The following is a 19,907-nucleotide window of genomic DNA, read 5'->3' on the forward strand; positions in this document are numbered from 1 at the left end:
TTTTTGCCCAATTTTTTTTTTTCTTATTTTTTTTTTTGACTTATTTTGGTACTATGTGTTTTTCATGGCTGTCTTACTGTTATTACAAATGAAAACTGGTTTTCAAAAGAAGAAAAATTTTTCTAGATGTAATTTACTTACAGGACACATTTTTTTTTATATGGTATTTTCCACTATCCCCCTTTTTCTATTTAATTATTAGGAGGCTTCTGGAAAAATTTTATAATGCTGTTTTGATAACTTTTAATTTTTTGTACAAAAACTATGACTGCTTTAGGGTTTATTGTATGTTAAGCAATTTTACCATGAAATGGACTACCAATAGAAATTTTGGTTAATACTTTAGGAACAGCCTGTTGTACAATTAAATTTTCTTGAATATTAACTCATTTCATTTAGCCAATTTAAATTAATTTGAAAACTTGACTATTTTACTGTCAAATTTAATACTTTAACAACATTTTTAGTTTACTCTGTAAATATTAATAGAAAAGATTATATGCATCCTTAAGAAAGCCCTGAGCACTCATAGATTTAGGCTGGATTTAGATGTAAGACAGTCGCCATCAGCCACTTTTCTGTTGCTTAGGTCTCAATAAGAGCCGTGCCAAGTCTCTTGTTTGTAGCTGGGTCTCAATCTGAGCTGGACCAAATCTGTTTGTTGCCTGGGTCCCAATCTGAGCTGGGTATGGGAAGCGTGAAGCAGCCATGGGGCAGGAGACATCCCTCAAAAGGGCGAGTGTTCAAGCCTCTGCAGCGTTGGGGGGGTGAGGATCTGTGCCCCACCTCTGTTGGCCCCCAGGTCCTCTCCTGATGGCCCTCTGCGGCTGTGCCTGTCTTAGGTTGTCCCTCCCGTGAGGAATCTTACCCGTCATTGGCTAACCAGCCATCCTCCAGGGCCAAGCAGGGTGATGTGAGGTTCAGTTCTGTCTCCTTGTAGCCTATGCCCCTATGGCATCCATGCCCAGTACCTGCCTTGGGATCCCCTCGCCTGCTGGCGGGGCCCCGGCATTGATCACAGATCTTAGGGAACCCAGGTTTCTTCTCCAGGGAGGATCCAGCTCACCCCATTGTGTGAGAGACGGATCCATGGTACCAGCCACCATGAGGCTTTAACCTCAGCATGAACTGAAAACTCAAGCAACAGCTGTGGGCAATTATTGTGACGAGAGGGTCCCTCTTTGCAAATAAGGCAAGAGAGGCCAATATAGAATTGCTCAAGTGCCTTCCCAGTGAGGCTTTCCACGCAGTGGAAGGGATTAAATCCTTTCATGTCCTTTTAAATTGCTGCCAAACATTCAAAAATTAGATTTTTAATTTTGTTTGGAATAATTGTACAATATGCTGTTGTAAAATATCAAAAATTATAAATGACATTGTAGAATAATATCATGCAAGGATATTCTTTGTTCTAAGCAAATGGAAATTCAAATTTAAACTGGCTGTCAATTTAAAGGCCATTCCTTCAAGTTTTCTTCCTGCTCTTCTCTGGGAGGAGCAGAGGGAAGCAGGTGAGGAGCTTCCTCCTCAGCCTCTCTAAAAGGCTCTAATAATCTAAATACTGTGTTCCCCATGGAAAAACAGTTTTTCTGCGGTGCCTTGTTTCCTGCTGCTAAGCCCCTTTTCTTCAAATTTTTTACCACCTTTTGCTAAACACTCAAGATCTAATGTACCTTCTTCAGGAAACAAAGGGTTGTATTCTATATTTTTATAACCGAATTCTTCCCCATTAGCCTGGCTGAAAAGAGACGTTCCCACCCTGCTTACAGTTCGTGACGCTGCAGCTGGTCGTGGGCTTTGAGTGCGGTGAATTTCCCTCACCTTTTTTCTGGTGAATCTTCCCTCACCTTTTTCTGGTGAATTTTCCCTCACCTTTTTCTGGTGAATTTTCCCTCACCTTTTTTCTGGTGAATTTTCCCTCACCTTTTTTCTGGTGAATTTTCCACACCTTTTCTCGGTGTATTTTTCCTCCTTCGCTCTAGGCGAAAAATACCTTCTCCTCCAGAAGTCCCGCGTTGAAGGCGCCAGATATTGGACTCTCTTTCCCAGCCGGCATAGAAAGAGTTCCAATTCAGGGTTCAGCTTCTGGAGAAGGGCCGCACACAAATGAAGAGACTTGAAGAAATTTAATTTGGCGATTTGGAGGGCCAGGCGGTTGTCCAACTCTAGTGGGAGAACTACGACTGCTCTGGCCCTGCCATCCCCTTTTATTGAGGCTTAACAGCTGCTTCAACTTAACATAATCTCAACTAAAGGTTTAAAGCAATTGAAGTTGTTGACCAGCCTTCCTGGCTTCCTGTCAACATCTCTTTCCCAGCTGAATAAGATTTGGTTTCCAGCACCCAAGCCGATGCTCTATCCATTGAGCCAAACCGGTTTCGGCTAAAGTTCCACTCTTTTTAAAAAATATGTATTTGTATTGATTTCAGAGAGAGAGAAACATCAATGATGAGAGAGACTCATCGATGGGCCGCCTCCTGCTCATCCCATTGGGGCCCACAATGGGGATGGGGCCCACAACCCGGCAGGTGCCCTTGACTGGAATCGAACCTGGGACCCTTCAGTCCCGAAGGCTGACGCTCTATCCACCGAGCCAAACCAGCCAGGGCAACCATTTTATTTTTCTAACATTTTATTCTCTGAAGTTCCCACAACCGCGCTTCCCCTTCGCCTCTGGAGGATAGAGGGGTTAGCGCCATCACCTGTCGGCAGGCGGGGCCTGGTCTGGGGCTGCAGCCGAGGGGGGCAGGGTGCTCAGAGCCAGCTCATCCTGACCCAGGATGCCACCCTGGTCCTCAGCAGCCGAAGGGCCGCGGGCCCCAAAGAGCCTCACCAGGGCCCGGGCCTGCGGCAGCTCCGCGAAGGTCTCCGCCGCCAGCAGCACGGCCAGCAGCCCCAGGAGCAGGTAACCTGGGGGGAAAGGCTCCAGGGCAGCTTTGGGGGTGCGGCCGACGCCCTCCGCCCCCCTCTAGCCTGGCGACCCACCCTGGTACCTGATGCCGCTCACAATTCTCTGCCTGGTTCTTCAACTAAAATCCCCTACCCCTGTGAGGCTCAGCTCCCCCAGGGGTGTATGGGAGTTGTAGTCCAGGCTCCTCTCCTCCCACTGGGTGCTCGCTGGCAGCTGAACTCACCGAGAAGTGCGATCTGGCCAAGGTGGTAAAGCACTGGATTCAGGTCCCGGTCACGCCCAGGCAGCAGGTCCCCCAGGCCGATGGTGCTGAGGGAGCCGAAGCAGAAGTAGATGGCCCCCAGCAGGCTGTCGTTGCCCTGCAGGCCCCACAGCAGCAGCGCGGGCAGCAGCACGAAGGTGCCAGCCACCAGCAGGCCCAGACCAAGTGCCTGCAGCAGCGCGGCCCTGGCTGGGGCCAGCTGCCAGCGGACAGCTACCCAGGCCCCTGGGCAGCTGAGCAGAGGCAGCAGGCAGTGGCGGAGGGTGGCCATCAGGGCTAGGGAAGCTGGCAGCCCCAGGGCCGCGTAAACCACACAGAAGGCCTTTCCGCCTGCGGATAGTGGGGCCATGTGGCCGTAACCTGGACAGCAGAGAGACGGTGGGCGGTGAGTCCCTGTGTGCAACGCCTGCTAGGGTCCCCGCTTCCCCCAACGCCTCAGTGGAAGGCTGCCCTCTAGTGGCTGAAACTGCTGGAGCCGCTGGGGCTCTGGCTCTGCTCGCCATCAGCGGGAGAGCCCTGGGCAAGTCCCTTAACCTCTTTGGACTGCTTTTAAAATGAAAAACTGAAAGAGACAGCCTGTCCCCAGGCCTCTTGTAGCTGGGACAATTCTGAGAATTGCTGTCCTGCCCCAGGAGTCTGGCTTTCGAAGAACCTCGGTCTGCCCTGGGCCGATACTTCTGCAGCCTCTGGGCAGGCCTCACCCACCCTTCCATTCCCCAAAGGTGTGTCGCGTTGTCCTGCACGCTGGGCCTAGGGCTGGCATCTGGGTCTGCTCAGGCCCTGCCATGCGCTGGGCAGAGGGCAGGGAAGTCTGTCCGGGCTCTTCCCCCAGAAGAGCTGGCGAAGAGGCCGCTGCCCGGGACAGGGCCTCCGCGCCAGGGCAGCTGCGGGAAGCAGGGAGAGGGGGACATCGGAGGACGGGACCGGCTCGGCCAGAGCTTGTTTACTCAGACGCCGGAGGAGCTAGGCAGTGGAGGAAGCAGGAGACAAAAGGGAGTGGTGGGGACTGGTGCCCTGGAGAGCCTGTGCTCTGCCCAGGAGGGCAGGCCCGCCCACTGCTGCCAGCTGGGCCTGCAGGGATCCTGGCTCAATGCAAATAGGTTTCCTGATTTTTCCAACCGAAGTTGGAAAACAGATGAAGAAAAAAAATATTTAGCGACTTTGCTGACAAAAAGCACCAACCAAAAAAGCCGGGGCTGCGTGTCCCGCTGCGTGTTTTCTCCGGCCCCTCACACCTGCTGCTCCCTCTGCCGGGAATCCCTCCACCCCTCAGATCCGCGCCTTGGCTGCCATCTCCTCAAACTTCTCACCGAGGAGCCTTCCCTCCGGAGCCAGTGCTGCCCACCCTGCTCCCAGGTTCCCTCACTTCCCTCCGCCCGGGAACCCACCCGATGGCCTGCTCCCTGCCTTGCTGCAGGCCCATGGGGTCTGGGCACCTCTCCTGGGGCTCAGAGTGTGCCTCGGGGTGGGGCTGGGAGGCCACGCCCCTCCTGGCAGCTGAAGTTGAGGCACCAGTTGGGGTGTGTTGGTGTGGAGAGACCCAGCTGTGATGTCAGGCCTCATAGGGCCTGGGCTCTGCCTGGCACTTTGGAGCTGGGGGAAGGGTTGTGCCCCCAGGGACCCCAGGAACTAGGAGGCTTCCTTCTGCCCGGCCACCTGGCAGCCTTACCCGTGGTGGTGAGGAGGCTGGCAGTGAAGAGCAGGGCTGAGGGCAGATCCCAGGTCCCAGCCTCGGAGACGTTGCCCAGGCTGGAGATCCCATGGGCCTGGGCTGCCAGGGCGGTGCCCAGCAGCTCCTCCAGTGCCCCGGTTGGCAGGCATGCCCCATACTCCGCCTGGAAAGCGGCCAGCTCGGCCCTGAGCTGGGCCTGGAGCCGGCGTGCGGGGGGCCCCTCCAGGGCCTGGAGCACCGCAGCCCCGAGGCCCAGGGCCAGCAGGTGAGCCGCAGTCAGCAGCCCGTATCGAGCCCAGGGTCCCAGCCCCCCCATGGTGTCTGCCCGGGAGTCTGAGGTGTCCTGAGAGCCGGCTGCTCCACCTCAGGCAACTGGGAGGATTGGCAGGTGGGGCTGGGAGGAGGTGCCGTGTGGGTGGCTGAGGGTGAGGCCTGGGACCCAGCTGGGTGAGTGTGAATGGGAGGAGAGGAGCTGGCTCACGCCTCCCAGGTTCACGGCCATTATTTGCCCAATTCCCCCAAGCGGGGTGCTGAGGCCCAGGTGGAGGAAGGCGAGGCCCGGAGAGGTAAATGGCTCAGAACCGCACTGCAGTGGTTTACCAGGGACACGACCCCTCGGTCACCCCCCTCCCCATCCACTCGGGCGGGGCCTGGGTCCTGAGGACACGGCGGGAGAGGACAGACACGTCCCTTCCTCTCCGTTCACACAGGACACCTGTTGGCAAGGAAGCCTGCGGGTCACCTGCCTCTGCTCCCTGAAGGAGCCCCTGGGCAGCGGGCGAGAGCCTGGGCAGCAGGGGCCCTCGCTGGGCAGGCTCCTGGAGCAGTGACAGTTCAGCTGGGGATAGAAGAGGCTGTCAAGGTGGGAAAGAAAGGGCTGGGGTGTGAGAGGAACGGGCTGAGGGTGAGGAGCAGGGCTTTGAGGACAGATGTGGCCCGGAGACCTATGGAGGGGGGGGGGGCGTTACTGTTTGCTTCCTGGATGGAAGGCAGTGGCCTGGGCAGCTGAGTGGGACAGGGATATGGGATTGGGATGGGTCTGGTGGGGAGAGGGTGGCAAGGCGTGGAGGACACAGAGCACTTGGGACGGATGGTGCCGTCAGGTCCCATTCCAAATCCTCCCTGGTACCCCCCCTGCTCCTGGCTGCCGTGGACCATGGAGGGGAGGGGAGCCCAGCCTGGGACCCCATGGTGATAGGAGAGCGTGAGTGGAGCCAGGCACCAGGGAGGCGCACTCCTGTGTCCAGACCCTGGGCCAGCCAGCCAGCCAGCCGGCCAGGACAGACCTCCGGAATGCTGCCCAGCGAGCAGCGTGGCCGAGTCCCAGGCGAGGTCACACGAACTGGCCCCAGAGGCTAAGCAGGGGCCTCCGGCAGCCGGACCAATCAGACGGCCACCTGCGGTGGCGGGGAGGGCCTGGCAAGGTGAGGAGGTGGGTGAGGCCAGTTTGGGGGGTGCCAGGGGGGCTGACAAGGGCCTTGAACGCCTGCCTGAAGCTGGTGGACTGGACCCCAGGAGAGGGTGTGGCGCAAGGCACCGGCCCAGGCCCACTGCCCGTCTGCCGGGGGTTGGATCCCTGGTTACTTCCAAGAACGGCGACAGGCTGTGCTTGGGGCGATAGCTTGGGGAGTTTATTTGGCTTCATTGGATCCTGAGGCCAAGGCCCCAACCCTGGCCGGGCCGGCAGGAAGGCACCTAGAGAACCCTGGCCCTAGACGGCCCCCAGGGCAGGGGGTTCAGGCACTGAGCCCGGGGGCAGGGGCCACAGTAGCAGGACTTGGTCAAAAGTGCTGGTGACAGCTGAGGCCGGCCCCTCGCCCTCGCACCTCCCTCCTCCCTGCGCCACCCCTGGGGGCGATTCCCTGAGACAGGCTATGGTCCTCCCAACCAGCTGGGCACAGTGTCAGGCCCCGTGGGGCAGGTAAGGCGGGGGACCCACAGGTTGCAGACATGCGGGGGGTGCAGGCCCCCCATCCAGTGTGAAGGCTTCCTGTGCAGCGTAGTGTTCCTGGCCCCCCAGGGGGGCGGGTCCCTGGGGGAAGCCAGGGCAGCGGCAGAGGCGGGCCCGGCTCCTGTTCCAGTGTTTGCTGTGGCTCCTCGGGGGCAGCTGGAGCGTGGGGAGCAGCCGGTCCACTCACGGCCCCGCCTCCGGCACCCACGGGGCCTGGGCACCCATGTCTTTGGTCTGCGCCCGACAGTCCTGAGGCGCCCCCCGGAAGGGGTTGGCAGGTGGAGAGTCCCAGAAAGGGTCTGAGTCTGGGAACAAGGTCCAGGGCGCCCGGCGGGGCGCGGGCTGTGGCGAGGGCAGGGGCGAGGGCCGCGGTCCGGCGGACACGAAGCTCCACGGGTCGATGCGGCTGCGCAGGGGGGAGGGCCGAGGCCGGCCGATGAGGCCCAGGGGCGGTGAGCGCGGGGTCCCGGGGGTGCCCGGGGCAGAGCGGGACACCCCCGGCGGGGGGGAAAAGGTGCTTCCTGTGAAGAGGGAGAGGACGGAGGGTCAGGCAGCACCTACCTTGGGTGCCCAGGAGGCGCGCCCGGCTCCGGGCCTGTTTCCCCACCCGCACAGCGAGCTGCCTCCCTCCTCACTTCCCGCCCCTCGTGCTCACGGCGCCTCTTCAATGCAGGTCAGGAGCCAGGCCCCCGGGGCGGGCGGCCTGGGCTGGGCAGTGGGAGCCGCAGTCCCTGGCTCTCCCTGTGCCTTCGTTCCCCATCAGAGATGGGCCCACCAGAGCAGCTGCCACAGGGGTCCTACAGGACCCGAGACAACCTCTGCGAAGCACTAGAAACAGGACCTGCCATCACTGTGTCACCCTCATTCCTTTTATTTCTCCGCCAGCCTGGCGGCCCCGCTCCACTCCTGGCGCTGGTGGCTGAACTTAGGGTTCAGTTCCTTTCAAGCGTGCCCAGCCCAGGTGGGGGGCCCAGTGCCCAGGTGGGGGGCCCAGCGGAGACCAGGGGGCTGGCCCTACTGCCTGCATGCCCGCCCAGCCCTCCCTCCCTCCCTCCATCACCAGGCAGGAGCCTCCCGGGGCCACTCACCGCGCCTCGCTTCCTCGCGGCGGGGACTCTTGGCCGAAGGCTGGCCCGCGGGGACACCCAGCTCCAGCAGCAGGGGCGCAGGGGTGGGCGGGCCTGGGGCTTCGGGGCTCAACCGGGAAGCGGGGGCTTCGGGCGTCTTGGGGGAGGCGCGGAGGAGCCGGGAGGGCAGTGAGGACGGGGGCTGGGTGGGGGACAGGGTGGGGGGCGCTGGCTGGGGCTCCCCACGCGGCTGCAGGTCGCGGCCGAGGCCCAGCGAGGCGAGCAGGGCGGTGCCGCGCAGCAGCGCGCGCTGGATCAGCTTGGGAGTCCCGGAGCCGCTGCTGCGCTCCGCCGGGGCCGGCCGCCGTGGCTCCTCGGGCTCTGGGCTCGGCCGCGGGGGGTTACCTGTGGCGAGGGGCATGGTTAGGGGGTCTTCAGGTGGGTGCTCTGTATCCCTCACTGGCCCTGGTGTGAGGACCAGTTACCATCTCCCTGACCCGCTGGTCGTCCTCCCCCATCCACACACCCAGGCCTTTCACAGTGGGGGCGGGGGTGGAGTGGGGGGGAGGGGAGGCCGTGCAGGCCAGAGCAGCAGCGAGGGCGAAGCCGGAGGCAGCTTGGCGCCCGGAGCCAGAGCTGGGGGTGTAGGGGGAGGAAAAGGGGTCTCAGAGGCAAGCACTGGCCAGGTCCTTGCTGGCCAGGCAAGAGCACCTCAGGGCTCCAGGGACAGGGTGAGGGACAGGTGAGGGCCTGAGCCCCTCGCCCACAGTCCTCCTGGCTGGGCAGAGCCCGGTCCTCGGGGTGGCTTATCGGAGGCAGCAGGTGACCTCCAATGTGCACAGCAGCCCCAGGAGACACACATCTCTGTCTTGTTCCAGAAATGAGGCAGGCTCAGAGAGGCCCAGCTGGACGGTTTAGCGAATGATGTTGACTGATCTCATTCTGCAGGAGGCCCAGGATCAGAGAGGTGAAGGGCTTGTCTGAGGCTGCACAGCCAGGAGCAGGGGCCTTTGTCCTCCACCACTTCCCAACCTTTCTGCTCTGGATTGCAGGACATCTGTGTCCTAGGCCCAGGGGACCTGTCAAACCCCAATCTGGCCGGCCCTCCGTGGCTCTGGGACCTGCCACGGCTCTCCGTGGCCACTAGAGGAAAGGCCACGCTCCTCGGCTGGGCTTTCAGACCCTCCCCGGCCTGCCCCTCACCCTCCCTTCCTCCCTGGGCCAAGCGCAACGCGGGCCTCCTAGAGTGGAGCACTGGGTGGGTGTCAAGAGAAAGAACTAAAACTGGGGAAAATGAGCTTCTACTTTGAATCTGCTCACTCATTCACTCAACAAACTTCAGCTGACCAACTCCCACTGTCAGGGCCGCGCTGGGCTCCACAGACCCCAGAGGCGGGGGCCTGGCGCTCTCCGGTCACTGCTGGGCTCTCAGCCTGCTCTGCGTCCCGCCAGACTTCCTCGTGCTCAGGGCTGCGAGCCCCACGCCTGCGCACACACTGTTCCCTCCGCCCAGCACACCTTTCCCGCCCAGCGAGACCCAGCTCAGATGCCGCCTCCTCCGTGAAGCTGGCATTGTGGCTTATAATAAGAAACACATGCCTGGTCTTCCTCTCATTCCAGGCACCGAGCTCCTCAGACCCTGGAATTTTCTAAGTGACAGAGTGACAAGGGTAAAAGGAGCACCTCTTTAAAGTTCATAACAAACCTGAGTTCACGTCAATGGGGTGACTTTTGGAAAGCCCTTAGGGATAGGGGTCTGGTCGCCAGAGGAACCAGCCACATCATTAGAGTTGGAACTTTCCAGGGAGGGGAGGGGCTGGAGATTGAGTCAGCCACGATGTTTTCATCGATCCATCATATCCACTCAATGAAGCCTCAATAAACCCCGGCTGAAGGGGCCCGGAGAACTTCCTGGGTAGTGAGCACAAGCTGGGCGCTGGGAAAGCTGTGCGTGTGGGGAGGGTGTCGGCGCCCACGCCCCTCCCCATAGCCCTTGCCCCATGCATCTCTTTCGTCTGGCTGTTCCTGATCCGTATCCTTTATAATCAACTGGTAACCCAGTAAGTACACTTTCCCCGAGTTCTGTGAGATGCTCTAGCAAATGATCAAACCCGAGGAGGGCTGTGGGAACCTCCAATTCATAGCCAGGCGGTCAGAAACCTGGACTTGCCCCTGGCACCTGACTGGGAGCAGACTTGAGGGACTGATCCAGGTAACTCACTCCGGGCCAATAGTGTCGGAAATGAACTGCACTATTTGGGTTAGGGTGTGGTATTTTGTGGAGTGGGAAGTTCTTGCAGGGCCTGGGAGGTTAAGGTCATGAACTCTCGTGGGCGACTGGAGTGTGGTTTGCACTAGGGCAGTGGTCGGCAAACTCACTGGTCAACAGCCAAATATCAACAGGACGACGATTGAAATTTCTTTTGAGAGCCTAATTTTTTTAATTTAAGCTTCTTCTAACGCCACTTCTTCCAAACAGACTCGCCCAGGCCGTGGTGTTTTGTGGAAGAACCACACTCAAGGGGCCAAAGAGCCGCATGTGGCTCGCGCGACAGTTTGCCGACCGCTGCGCTAGGGGAACCCAGAGCTCAGCCGGGGGCTGGGTGGGCAGGTGATGTCCTTCCAGGTGACCATTCCACCTTCCCTCCTCCCTAGAGCCTGCCGAGGGTGCAGGGGCTGCCGTGGGGCCAGGAAGGTGCCCTGTTCCGGGCCAGGCCTGCCAGGGGGACCGGAGCCAGGAAAGAGCCTCTTCAGACTCCGGGCTGGGAGGCTGGGCTCTATCCAGCTCAGCTGTGGGCCTCAGTTCCAAACTGGGTCCCAGGGCTCGCTCTGCTGGGCCTGCTGGCTCCTGGTGGTCTCCCCGCAGCCCCCCCAGAAAGAGAACAGCAAAAAGCCTGCCGTGGGCAGCAAGGCCACTCACCATTGAGCGTTGGGGGCGTGGAAGGAGATCCTAAGGGGGAGGAGTCCTCCGAGTCCAGGTACCAGGTGGCTTCGTCCATGCGGGACCTTCTCCTGGTTACAGGAAGGGGGGAGGGCGTTGCGCTGGGTGAGCCTCGGGACTGTGGGGAGGCAGACAGTCCCGGACGGGGGCGCTCAGGCACTCACCTCCCGTTCTGGGCTTCGCCGGGCTTGGGGGAACTGGGACCCCAGGCCCAGCAGGCGCGGCGCTCTCCATTGCTGGAGTCCTCCTGCCGGCGAGGGGACTGGCGGCCCCAGGCCTGGCCTGGCTCTGCAGGCTCCACTGTGGAGGGAAAACCAACGGCGTCTGAGCTGAGGGCCAGGCTCTGACCCCTGTGCTCTCCTGTCATTAGACCCGGGCTCCGGGGGTAACAGGTTAGAGGCTGGGCGCAGGCCGGGCTCCGATCCTCAGAGAACGTAACAGAACTGGGGCTTCGCAGGTGGGTTTGGGTCCGGGGTAGGCAGCAGGGGGTGGGGGGCATCTCATCTAGTCCTCCAGCGGGCACCTGCTGTTTACAGTCAGTGCAGACACCGCAGGACTCGGCCTGGGTTTGAATTCTGCTCTGTCATCAGCTGTGTAGTGTTAGGCAAGTTGCTTTTTTCACTTTCCTTGTTTATAAAACTTAAAAGGACAGCTCCCTCACAAAGTTATCGTGAGGTGGACTCATAACATTAGAACATACTGGTATCATACAACTGTTTGACATTTTAAGTCAGTAAAACAAATGCTTGCCGAAACCGGTTTGGCTCAGTGGATAGAGCGTCAGCTTGCAGACTGAAAGGTCCCAGGTTCAATTCCGGTCAAGAGCATGTACCTTGGTTGCGGGCACATCCCCAGCAGGGGGTGTGGAGGAGGCAGCTGACCAATGTTTCTAGCTCTCTATCCTCCTCCCTTCCTCTTTGTAAAAAAAATATGTTTAAAAAAAACACACATGCTTGGGGAACTCGAAGGTGCCAGCCTCGACCGATAAGAAGGGAGACTGGGGCAGGGGCTCACGGATCAGGTTGGACAGGAGGAGGTGAGGTTGCTTACACTGGATGGCCCGAAACCGGGGGAAGGTGGGCGAGTCCCCAGCTCCAACCTCGAAGACGTTTCTCCTCCGGTCCAGGCCGGGCGAGGCCTGCACAGTGATGCGGTGTTTGAAGTCTGGGTTTGGGAAGGAAGCAGGGCCGGTTCGTGGTGAGGGAAAGCAAAGGTCCCACCCTGCAGGGGCCTTGGGCCAGCTCGGAGGCCGTGCGGGCCCGGGCCCGGCGCGATGGGAATGTGACCGGGGCCAGTGTACCGCCCTCCCGGGCCCGGGCTCTCCTGCCTGGACTCCAGCCTCCAGAGGAGCGACCGAGCCCGAGCTTCCCGGAGGCCGCCCCGCCCCGCCCCGCCCCGCCCCGCCTTCCCAGAACTTCCGGGGTCCCGCCCCTTCCCCACTGCAGCCACTCACAGGCCGACATACAAATATCCCCGCCAGGACCCACCCACAAACACGCCGAGTCCCAACCCCGACCAGCCTTCAGCTCCCGGGCCCGCCCACTCGCTCCCCGAGCCAATCGGCGCGAAGGCCCGCCCCCGCCCCCGCCGCCAATGGCGGGCGGCGCGCCGGGCCCGCCCCTTCCTTACCGAGCGGCATACTGATGCGCTCGCCGCCGTCGCGCGCGCGGAGTTTGCTGCGCTTGAAGGTGCCGCGGCGGCGGCGGACGTGCGGCCGCTCGCGGTCCACCTGCTGCAGCAGCAGCGTCAGCTCGCGCTCGAACACCTCCAGCTCCCACTGCGCCAGCAGGTGCTCGCGCCGCCGCAGCTGCTCGGCCTGGGAGCGCTGCTCGCGCGCCGCGCGGGTCAGCTCCTCCTCGCGGCTCAGTAGCTCCTGCGCCCGGGACAGCGGAGACGGTGCGGGTCAGTCCGGGAGGGCCCCGGCCCCGCCCCAACGCTCCGCCCGGAGGAGACCCGCCCAGAGGAGACCCGAGTGTCTCCCTCCTTCCGACCCCGGACACTGACTCCTCCCACCTTTTCCTTGGCCCGAAGCTCATCGAAGAGGCCTTGGATCTCCCGCTTCCAGCCTTCCTGCATGGAATGGAAGGAGTCCCGCGGCATTTCCCGCAGGACCTGGGCCTCCAGCGCCTCCAGCTGCTGCAGGATGGAGGCGAAGTCCGGCCTGCGGTGCGGGTCCTGCGCCCAGCAATCTGGGGGCACAGCACGGAGGGGGACAGAATAAGAGGTCTGTGGGCCGGGGAGCTCTGTCCCGCACCCTCCCGCCTCGTCCCCTTACCGGCCATGAGCTGTGCGAAGGGCTCGGGGCAGGTGGATGGGATGGGCAGTGTGAGCTTGTTAACGGCCACCCCGTAGGCCACAGCCAGGCAGTCGATGCCTCGGTAGGGCACCTCTCCCGTCAGCAGTTCCCACAGCAGCACCCCGAAGCTGTGGGAGAGAGAAGGGCGTGTCCTCTCCGCTGCTCACCGCCATCTCACCCCAAAGCAACCAGGAACTAAGTGGCTTGGGTGCCTCCCCCTGAGCTCCACCTGTCTGCCCAGCCCTGGGTTTTGGCAGCCACATCTACCCTCTGCAGCCCCACGGCTGGCCCTGTCCAGCCTCTGTCCAGGCCGCACCTCCAGACGTCGCTGCCCTTAGAGAAGGTGGAAGCCTTGATGACCTCGGGCGCCATCCAGGCGTAGGTGCCCGCGGCACTCATTTGCGTGGTTTTGTGCCACTCGCGGGCCAGGCCGAAGTCCGTGATCTTCAGGGTCTTGTGCTCCATGTCGTCACCCTCGATGGGCTGCAGCAGCAGAACTGGGGGGGGTGAGGGGGGAGAGAGAGGCAGGGCTGTGGGTGCTCCAGGCTCAGGCGGGAGGGACCGGGGAGGAGCTGGGAGCTAACTGTCCTCTGACAGACATCTCGCTGGGTGCTGGGGGCACGGAGAGCTCGCTGCCGGGGCTGGGATGGAATCGGACAAAAATAACCAAACTGGGGATGTTTCCAGAGGGGCTGCTATAGGCCACGCGCTGTACACTCAGTCCTAGCAGTCACACACAAACGTGTTGTGAGGTGGGCGTCCGTATCCCCATGTTACAGGCGAAGAGACAGAGCAAGGAAATGACTTGACCAAGGTCACAAACAAATTACACAGAGATTCCAACCCAGTCTGTGTGGTTCCAAAGCCCGGCCTGTAACTTTCTCCGGACACTGCAGGGAGTAGAAACTAGCAATACAGCAGCCTCCTAGCCCCGATGGGGCCTCCATTTCAAGAGAAACCTGTGTCTTATCACTTTGCTCACGCAGGAGTGTGAGCCAGAGCCTCCCTCGGGGTGGGGAGCAAGAGGGAGCCCTCTGTGGGAAAGGAAGTTCACCAGGTGCCCAGACCCCTGGTGCCCATATCGCAGGGTGGCTGGTGCCGCCACTCCCCAGGGAGCGAGACTCCGAAAGATAACTCCTCACGCAGCTGGAGGTGAGAGGAAGGGAGGGGTCTGAGCAGAGGACGGCTCTTGCCCAGAAAGGAGGAGCCCGGGATAAATGTAGGAGTGGATGGTTAGACTTGGCAGGGGCTCATGGCTTTGACCCAAATGGGGCTACCGTATCTGTACGGAGAGAAGCAGCAACTTGCAAACCTCTCATCAGGAAAAACAGGGCTCACAGGAGAGGCGTTTCAGAGGACAAATAACAGAATCCCCGGGCTCTGAAGGACCTCTGCTCTTCTCGTTGTGGGAACTGCACTGCAGGAGTGCCATCCCGCCAACGGCATTTCTGAGCCTGTGGCACTCCGGAGCACACCTCAGCTCTCCTGCCAGGTGGCAGCTGCATAGTGGGGGCAGCACAGGGTACTGGGGCGGGGTGCCAGCGTGCCCTCGGTCAGGGGCGGGCCCCAGCACCCAACGCAGCCCCGTGAGTCAGAGAAGACTTCTCAGAAGAGGTGGCAGAACCTGGGTACTCACTTTTCCAGGCCTAAAAGCCACAACTCCTGATCCTGCTTCTGGCCAAGCTCGCTGGGCCTTGTGGGGGCACCTGGCTCCCCAACCGTTCCCCACTGTCCTTGGCTCCTGGGCCTCTGACGGCCTGTGTTTCCTTCAGGGCCTCCCCGGCCCTCAGCCCTCTCAGGGCAGGTGTCCCTCAGGGCCTGGCCTCTCCTACCCCTCTGCCCACTGCTCCCAGCCTGTGCTGGCTCTCCCGGGTGCCCGCCACCCATTGGCACCTCCCACAGTTGGACCTCTAGGCCAGAAGTCAATTCAGCTGCCCACCAGCTGGCCTACCTGATGCCCACAGGCCCTGAACAGCCACCTCATCATCCCGCCAGGCCCGGCCAATCCTCTTGCCATTTCTCCTCATTCAGAGAACGGTCCTACGATCCCCCCTCTCCTCTGAGCCTGAGGGGCTGGGTCCCGAGCAGTTAATAAAGGCGAGGAGGGTGCTCACGAGATCCTGCTTTTGAAGGAAAGCCTTAGCACAGGGTCTGCCCCCAGCAGGAGCATGCTGAATGCCAGTGTGCTAAAGACGTCCCTCACATCTCTCCGTAGACTCTCTCGCCTCCATCCTCTACACAACGTGCTCCGGCTTGGCTGCTGGAGGCTCAGAACGGGGCCGGTTAGCAAATCCTTCAGGGGCTCATTCCCAAGAACTGCAACACGCAGGGGCGGGCAGCTGGAGTGGGACCCGCCAAGGGGGTCTGTGTGCCGGGGCTGGGAAGGGACTCCTGTCTCCTCTGGTGCCAGGACCCGCCCGTCCTCTTGGAGACCAGCCCTTGCTGCCCCCGGCTGTGTCTCTAGCCACAGGTGAGACCGCACAGACCAGCGAAGCACCTTCTGCACCAGAGTCTCAGGCCGGCAGGCCAGCGCCCCTTTCCAGCCAGCGAATCTGAGACCCAGATAACCCACCCCACATCTCAGGACTGGTTCGTACGGCGGCCATTCTGCCACTTCCCACCCGGCTTGACCTGACAACTTCCATGTCTCGTCCTCTCCCCGGCATCTCCCGTTTTACTCAGGGCTTTGAACTTGTCCCACCCCAAGTTGCTCTTCTGGTGTCTGATGCGAACCTTGGGGACGGGGTGGTCAGGGGCCATTGGAGAGAGCTAGAGACGCCCCTCTCAGCGCCCCCTAAGGGCTGCCTGGCCCCCCCCCCCCCCAGGCTGCCTCTGTGGGGCTCGGGAGTGGCCTCGGCCGCTCACACCTCTTCCGCTTCCCTCCCACGGTCTCTACTTCTCCTTTCTGCGGGCCTAGCGCAGGTCTCCAAGGGGGGGGGGGGGTCCTTCTGGGAGAATTGGGGGAGGTCAGCCCCAGGCCGGCTGGCTGGTCAGTCCTGTGACTCGTGGGCCTGGAGAATTCCCCCTCCGCTCCCGCCAGGCTTCCTCACAAGGCCCTCATTGTCCAGGAAAATCACGCCATTGTTTCCTGCCTGCGCCCCCCCAGTCCAGGGACTCCCCCGCCCCAATCCCGCAGACAGTACCTCAGGCCTAGGACTGGGGGCTGCAAGGTGGGAGGCCAGGTCAGGGAGGCTGAGGGCACCCCGCCTGCCCTTTGCCACCACCACCCAGCCCCGGAGAGAAGCAGGGGAACGGAGAGGAGTGGGGGTGCAATCCCTGGCTCCTTCCTCTCCCGCAAGCCCCCCGCCCCCAGCTCTTTCCTCCCCTGCAGGCAGCTGGGCTGGGGAGGGAGCAGAGGCTGGAGCAGGGCAGGAAGCTGGCTCAGGGGCAGCAGGAAATGCAGGAAGCGGTGGGGAGGGTGGGGAGCAGGGGCCTGGGCTATTGTTCCATTTTTTCTGGAAAGAAAACTGGAAGAAAAACAGAAGATGGAGTCCCCTCCCCCTGGGGCCTTCGGGGATCCCCCTCAGGCTGGCTGTGAGTGGGGGTCCTAGATGGCTGGAACGGAGAAGTGAGGCCGAGAGGTGGGACTGCCCCCTGCTACTGATGACAGGAGGGGTGCTGGCAGACAGCCCCGGCCCCTCTGGCCCTGGCAGGGACTTGGAAATCACCAGGTCCCGGCCTTCTCCCTCCAGGCCCCTTGTCCATGGTGAGCCCAGGCCAGGAGGCTCAAAATGTACACCTCACCCTGCAAGCGCTGCCCGTGCCTCTCCAGTAATCCCGCTGGCCCTCCTGCGCTTCCGTTTGCTCCACAGCCTGCACCCGGGGCTCCCCAGGCCCAGCCCTGTGTCCCCCCACTATGTGCTGGGTGCCGCCTCCTGGCCTTCGCTCTGGCCAGGCCCCGCTGGGCATTCAGCTGGGCGCTGACCGCCTGTGGCCTCTGTGAAGCCTGCTGCTTGAGGAGCGCTCTGAACTGTCACTCCTTGTTGTAGTCCCTGCTGAGCGGAGCGCACTCCCAACGGCTGAGGACGGAGGCCCAGTCCCACCACACCCACCCCAAGCGCTGGTTCCAGGCGAGGCCCCGGTGGTGATCCAATCCCCAAATGTCCACACTCACGACTGAGGACCTACTGTGTGCTGGCAGCAGACACCAGGGCTCGTCAAGGCTGTTAAGCCATCTCCCCCTCCCTGTTACTCCCTTTTCACAGAGTCTGAAATTGAGGCTCTGAGTGAAATAACCACCTGGAGGTCATGCAGCCAGGGAGAGGGGGAGGGGGAGGGGGAGGGCAGGAATTGCAGCCCATGACCACCAGGACCCCCAGGCTCTCCCCTCAGAGATCTCTGTCTGGAGTACCTGCCCATCACAGAGGAGGGGAAAGGAGAGAGCCAGCAGCACAAGTGTGGATTTTAGGGGCCAGGAAGGCGAGTGCCAACACCCAGTGTTCTGCTACCGTGAGGCGGCCATCATTAGGCCGGACCATTGTGGCCCACCTGAGTGATCCCAGTGTGCCAGCCTCTGTAAGCTGGGGCCAAGTACTGCGGCTGGGGCATGAGGGACTCTGGTGCCTGGTACCCCTGCTTTGGGGGCAGTGGGCATCCCAGCCAACTGGGACTCCCCTTGGGCAGTACCACAGAGCATCCTGGTTCCCTCCAGAGGCCAGGCAGCCCAGCAGGTCCAGCTGAGCTTGGCAGTGTGTGTGCGCTCGGCCGTGCCACCCGCCAGCCCTGCTCCCCAAAACTCACTGTTGTTGGACTTGAGGTCGCGGTGGATGACGGGCACGAGGGCCTCACAGTGCAGGTAGTGCATCCCGCGGGCGATCTGCACAGCCCAGTTGACCAGCACGTGGGGGGGGACACGCCGCCCGGCCAGGGCGCGGCTGAGGGGGCCCCCGGCCGCGTACTCCATCACCAGGCACAGGTTGGGCTCCTCCAGGCACACCGCCTTGAGGGCGATGATGTTGGGGTGCGCCAGCATGGCGAAGAGCCGGGCCTCCTGGCGCACACTCTCGGCCGTCACGCTGATGTCCTCGTCGGGGTCCTGCCGAGCGGCCTTCACGGCCACCAGCTCCCCCCGCCAGCTCCCGCGGTAGACCTTGCCGAAGCCGCCGATGCCGATCACCTCCTCCAGCCGCAGCTCCTGAAAGCTGGCCACCTCGCAGGGGGGCGGGCCGCCCCGGGACACGTAGTTGGACGGGAAGATGCCTACCTGGCCGCCCACCTGGCCCGCCCACCAGCCCTCGTCGCCGGAGATGGCTGCATCCCGGGACAGCACCTCCACCCGGTCCCCCTTCCGCAGGGCCAGCTCGTCCTGCCCGTTGGGCTCGTAGTCAAACAAGGCTGTCCACACGGGGTTGGCGTAAGCTGCTGCTTTCGGGGACCCCTCCGGCCAGCTTCCGCCGCCGCCCCCGCCCCCGCCCCCGCCGTTCCAGGACCCCAGCGGGCTCTTGAGGAAGAGGTTCTTCAAGGGCTCCATGGCGGGCGCGGGCGCGGGCGCCGGCGCCGGGGTGCGGGGGACCGGCCGGAGCGCCCCGGTCTCCACCCCTGCCGGCCGCGGAGGCCCTAGTCCTGGGCCCCGGGCAGGCGGGCCCCGGCCTCAGCCCAGGCCCGCGCCTCTCGGGGGAGCCGGGATCGCCTCCGGGCCCGCCGCATCGCGGGCTTTCGGAGGGCGCGGCGCGGCGGCGCGGTCAGGCCCGGGGGCCGGGACCCCGGGGTGTCCGGCGTCTCACCATCGCCAGCTCCGGAGGGCCCGGCGCCCCTCGGCAGTCCGGAGCCGGCCCGGCGCCCGCCGAGCGGGAGGGGGGCGGCGAGGGGCAGCGCTGGCCTCCGGGCAGGTCTGTTTGCGCGGGGCGGCCGGGGCGTCCCTCGGCGGGCCGGGCTGCCCCTTCCTGGCCCAGCTCCCTCGGCCCGACGGCTCCAACCCCTTCCCTTCTTCCTCCTCCCTTTGTACTTTGGCCCCGGGGGCGGGAGGCAGAGGTGGAGGGTGGAGTTTCACTTTTTTCCGCTCTTCTCCCTCCTGCAGGAAACAGCATCAGATGACGCGGGCTGGCTGCACGGCTCCGGACCGAGGCTGTGGGGACGGAGCGGGGCAGCTCCCGGTCGCGGTGGAGGAGAGGCCGGAGGAGGGGGTGGAGCCGACCCCGGTCGGAGTGGTCTCTGAGGACGGCCACCCCTCGGCCTCGGCCTCAGTTAGGAGCCCGGCTTGGAAGCGGAGCAGACCCGCGTCTAGTCTCGGCTCCGACGCTGTGACCCATCCTCTCCGCGCCTCCTCCTCCTGTCTGAAATGGGGGCTCGCTTGGCAGAGCCAGTGGGGCGGGTGGGGGAGATGGGAGGAGGGCAGAACTGGCTGCACCTCACATTCTTGGAACCTGTTGCCTCAGGCGCTCCTCTGCCCCTCACCGGGGAAGCAATCCGCTTCTTCATGCCTCTTCCCAAGGAGGCGGAGACCCGAGACCTGTCCTGAGCGTAGCCCAGGGATTGGAGTCAGAATCAAGGCGCCCTCCGCCACTGTGTTGACCCCAATTGCCTTGAGCCTGTCACTTTAAGAAAAACGACGCTATCCTATTTTGACTACTCCCGCCTGCCCTGGAGTGTCGCTCTCTGCACTGCAAATCCGAGCTCTGACCCGGAAGTAGAGGCCGCTCCAGTCCACAGATGCTCATGACGTCTGAGGTCCAGCCCTAAAAGGGGCTGACCGAGAGGGAGGTGCTCCAGCGGAGCTGAAATCGCTGTAACCCAGAGGACTCCACACGTCCATCCGTTTCCCCACCACTTTCACTGGGAGGGCTTTTAAAAATATATATATTTCTTTAT

The 19,907-nt window shown here is 62.1% G+C and overlaps 2 protein-coding genes across 3 annotated transcripts; both read right to left on the reverse strand.

The window, feature by feature from the left end:
• Nucleotides 1-2,664: 2,664 nt before the first annotated feature.
• On the reverse strand, nucleotides 2,665-5,974 carry KCNK7 (potassium two pore domain channel subfamily K member 7). Its single transcript, XM_036416575.2, has 3 exons — nucleotides 4,843-5,974; nucleotides 3,135-3,533; nucleotides 2,665-2,910 (listed from the first exon to the last, which is right to left on the reverse strand). Exons 1-3 carry the CDS (start codon nucleotides 5,159-5,161, stop codon nucleotides 2,699-2,701), a joined length of 930 nt encoding a protein of 309 aa, XP_036272468.1. The 5' UTR covers nucleotides 5,162-5,974; the 3' UTR covers nucleotides 2,665-2,698.
• Nucleotides 5,975-6,454: 480 nt separating this feature from the next.
• MAP3K11 (mitogen-activated protein kinase kinase kinase 11) lies at nucleotides 6,455-19,246 on the reverse strand. 2 transcript variants are annotated; one of them, XM_036416531.2, is made up of 10 exons: nucleotides 17,841-19,246; nucleotides 13,417-13,597; nucleotides 13,080-13,228; nucleotides 12,818-12,993; nucleotides 12,434-12,677; nucleotides 11,855-11,968; nucleotides 10,969-11,104; nucleotides 10,784-10,875; nucleotides 7,885-8,268; nucleotides 6,455-7,317 (listed from the first exon to the last, which is right to left on the reverse strand). In XM_036416531.2, exons 1-10 carry the CDS (start codon nucleotides 18,568-18,570, stop codon nucleotides 6,980-6,982), a joined length of 2,544 nt encoding a protein of 847 aa, XP_036272424.1. In that variant the 5' UTR covers nucleotides 18,571-19,246; the 3' UTR covers nucleotides 6,455-6,979. The 2 variants fall into 2 exon arrangements, with proteins under 2 accessions (XP_036272424.1, XP_036272425.1); XM_036416532.2 differs by lacking the exon at nucleotides 7,885-8,268 and having other exon boundaries at nucleotides 17,841-19,233.
• Between the last annotated feature and the right edge of the window lie 661 nt (nucleotides 19,247-19,907).

Source organism: Pipistrellus kuhlii, unplaced genomic scaffold (genome assembly GCF_014108245.1).
Source record: "Pipistrellus kuhlii isolate mPipKuh1 unplaced genomic scaffold, mPipKuh1.p scaffold_m20_p_56, whole genome shotgun sequence".
In the NCBI taxonomy this organism is placed as follows: Eukaryota; Metazoa; Chordata; class Mammalia; order Chiroptera; family Vespertilionidae; genus Pipistrellus; species Pipistrellus kuhlii.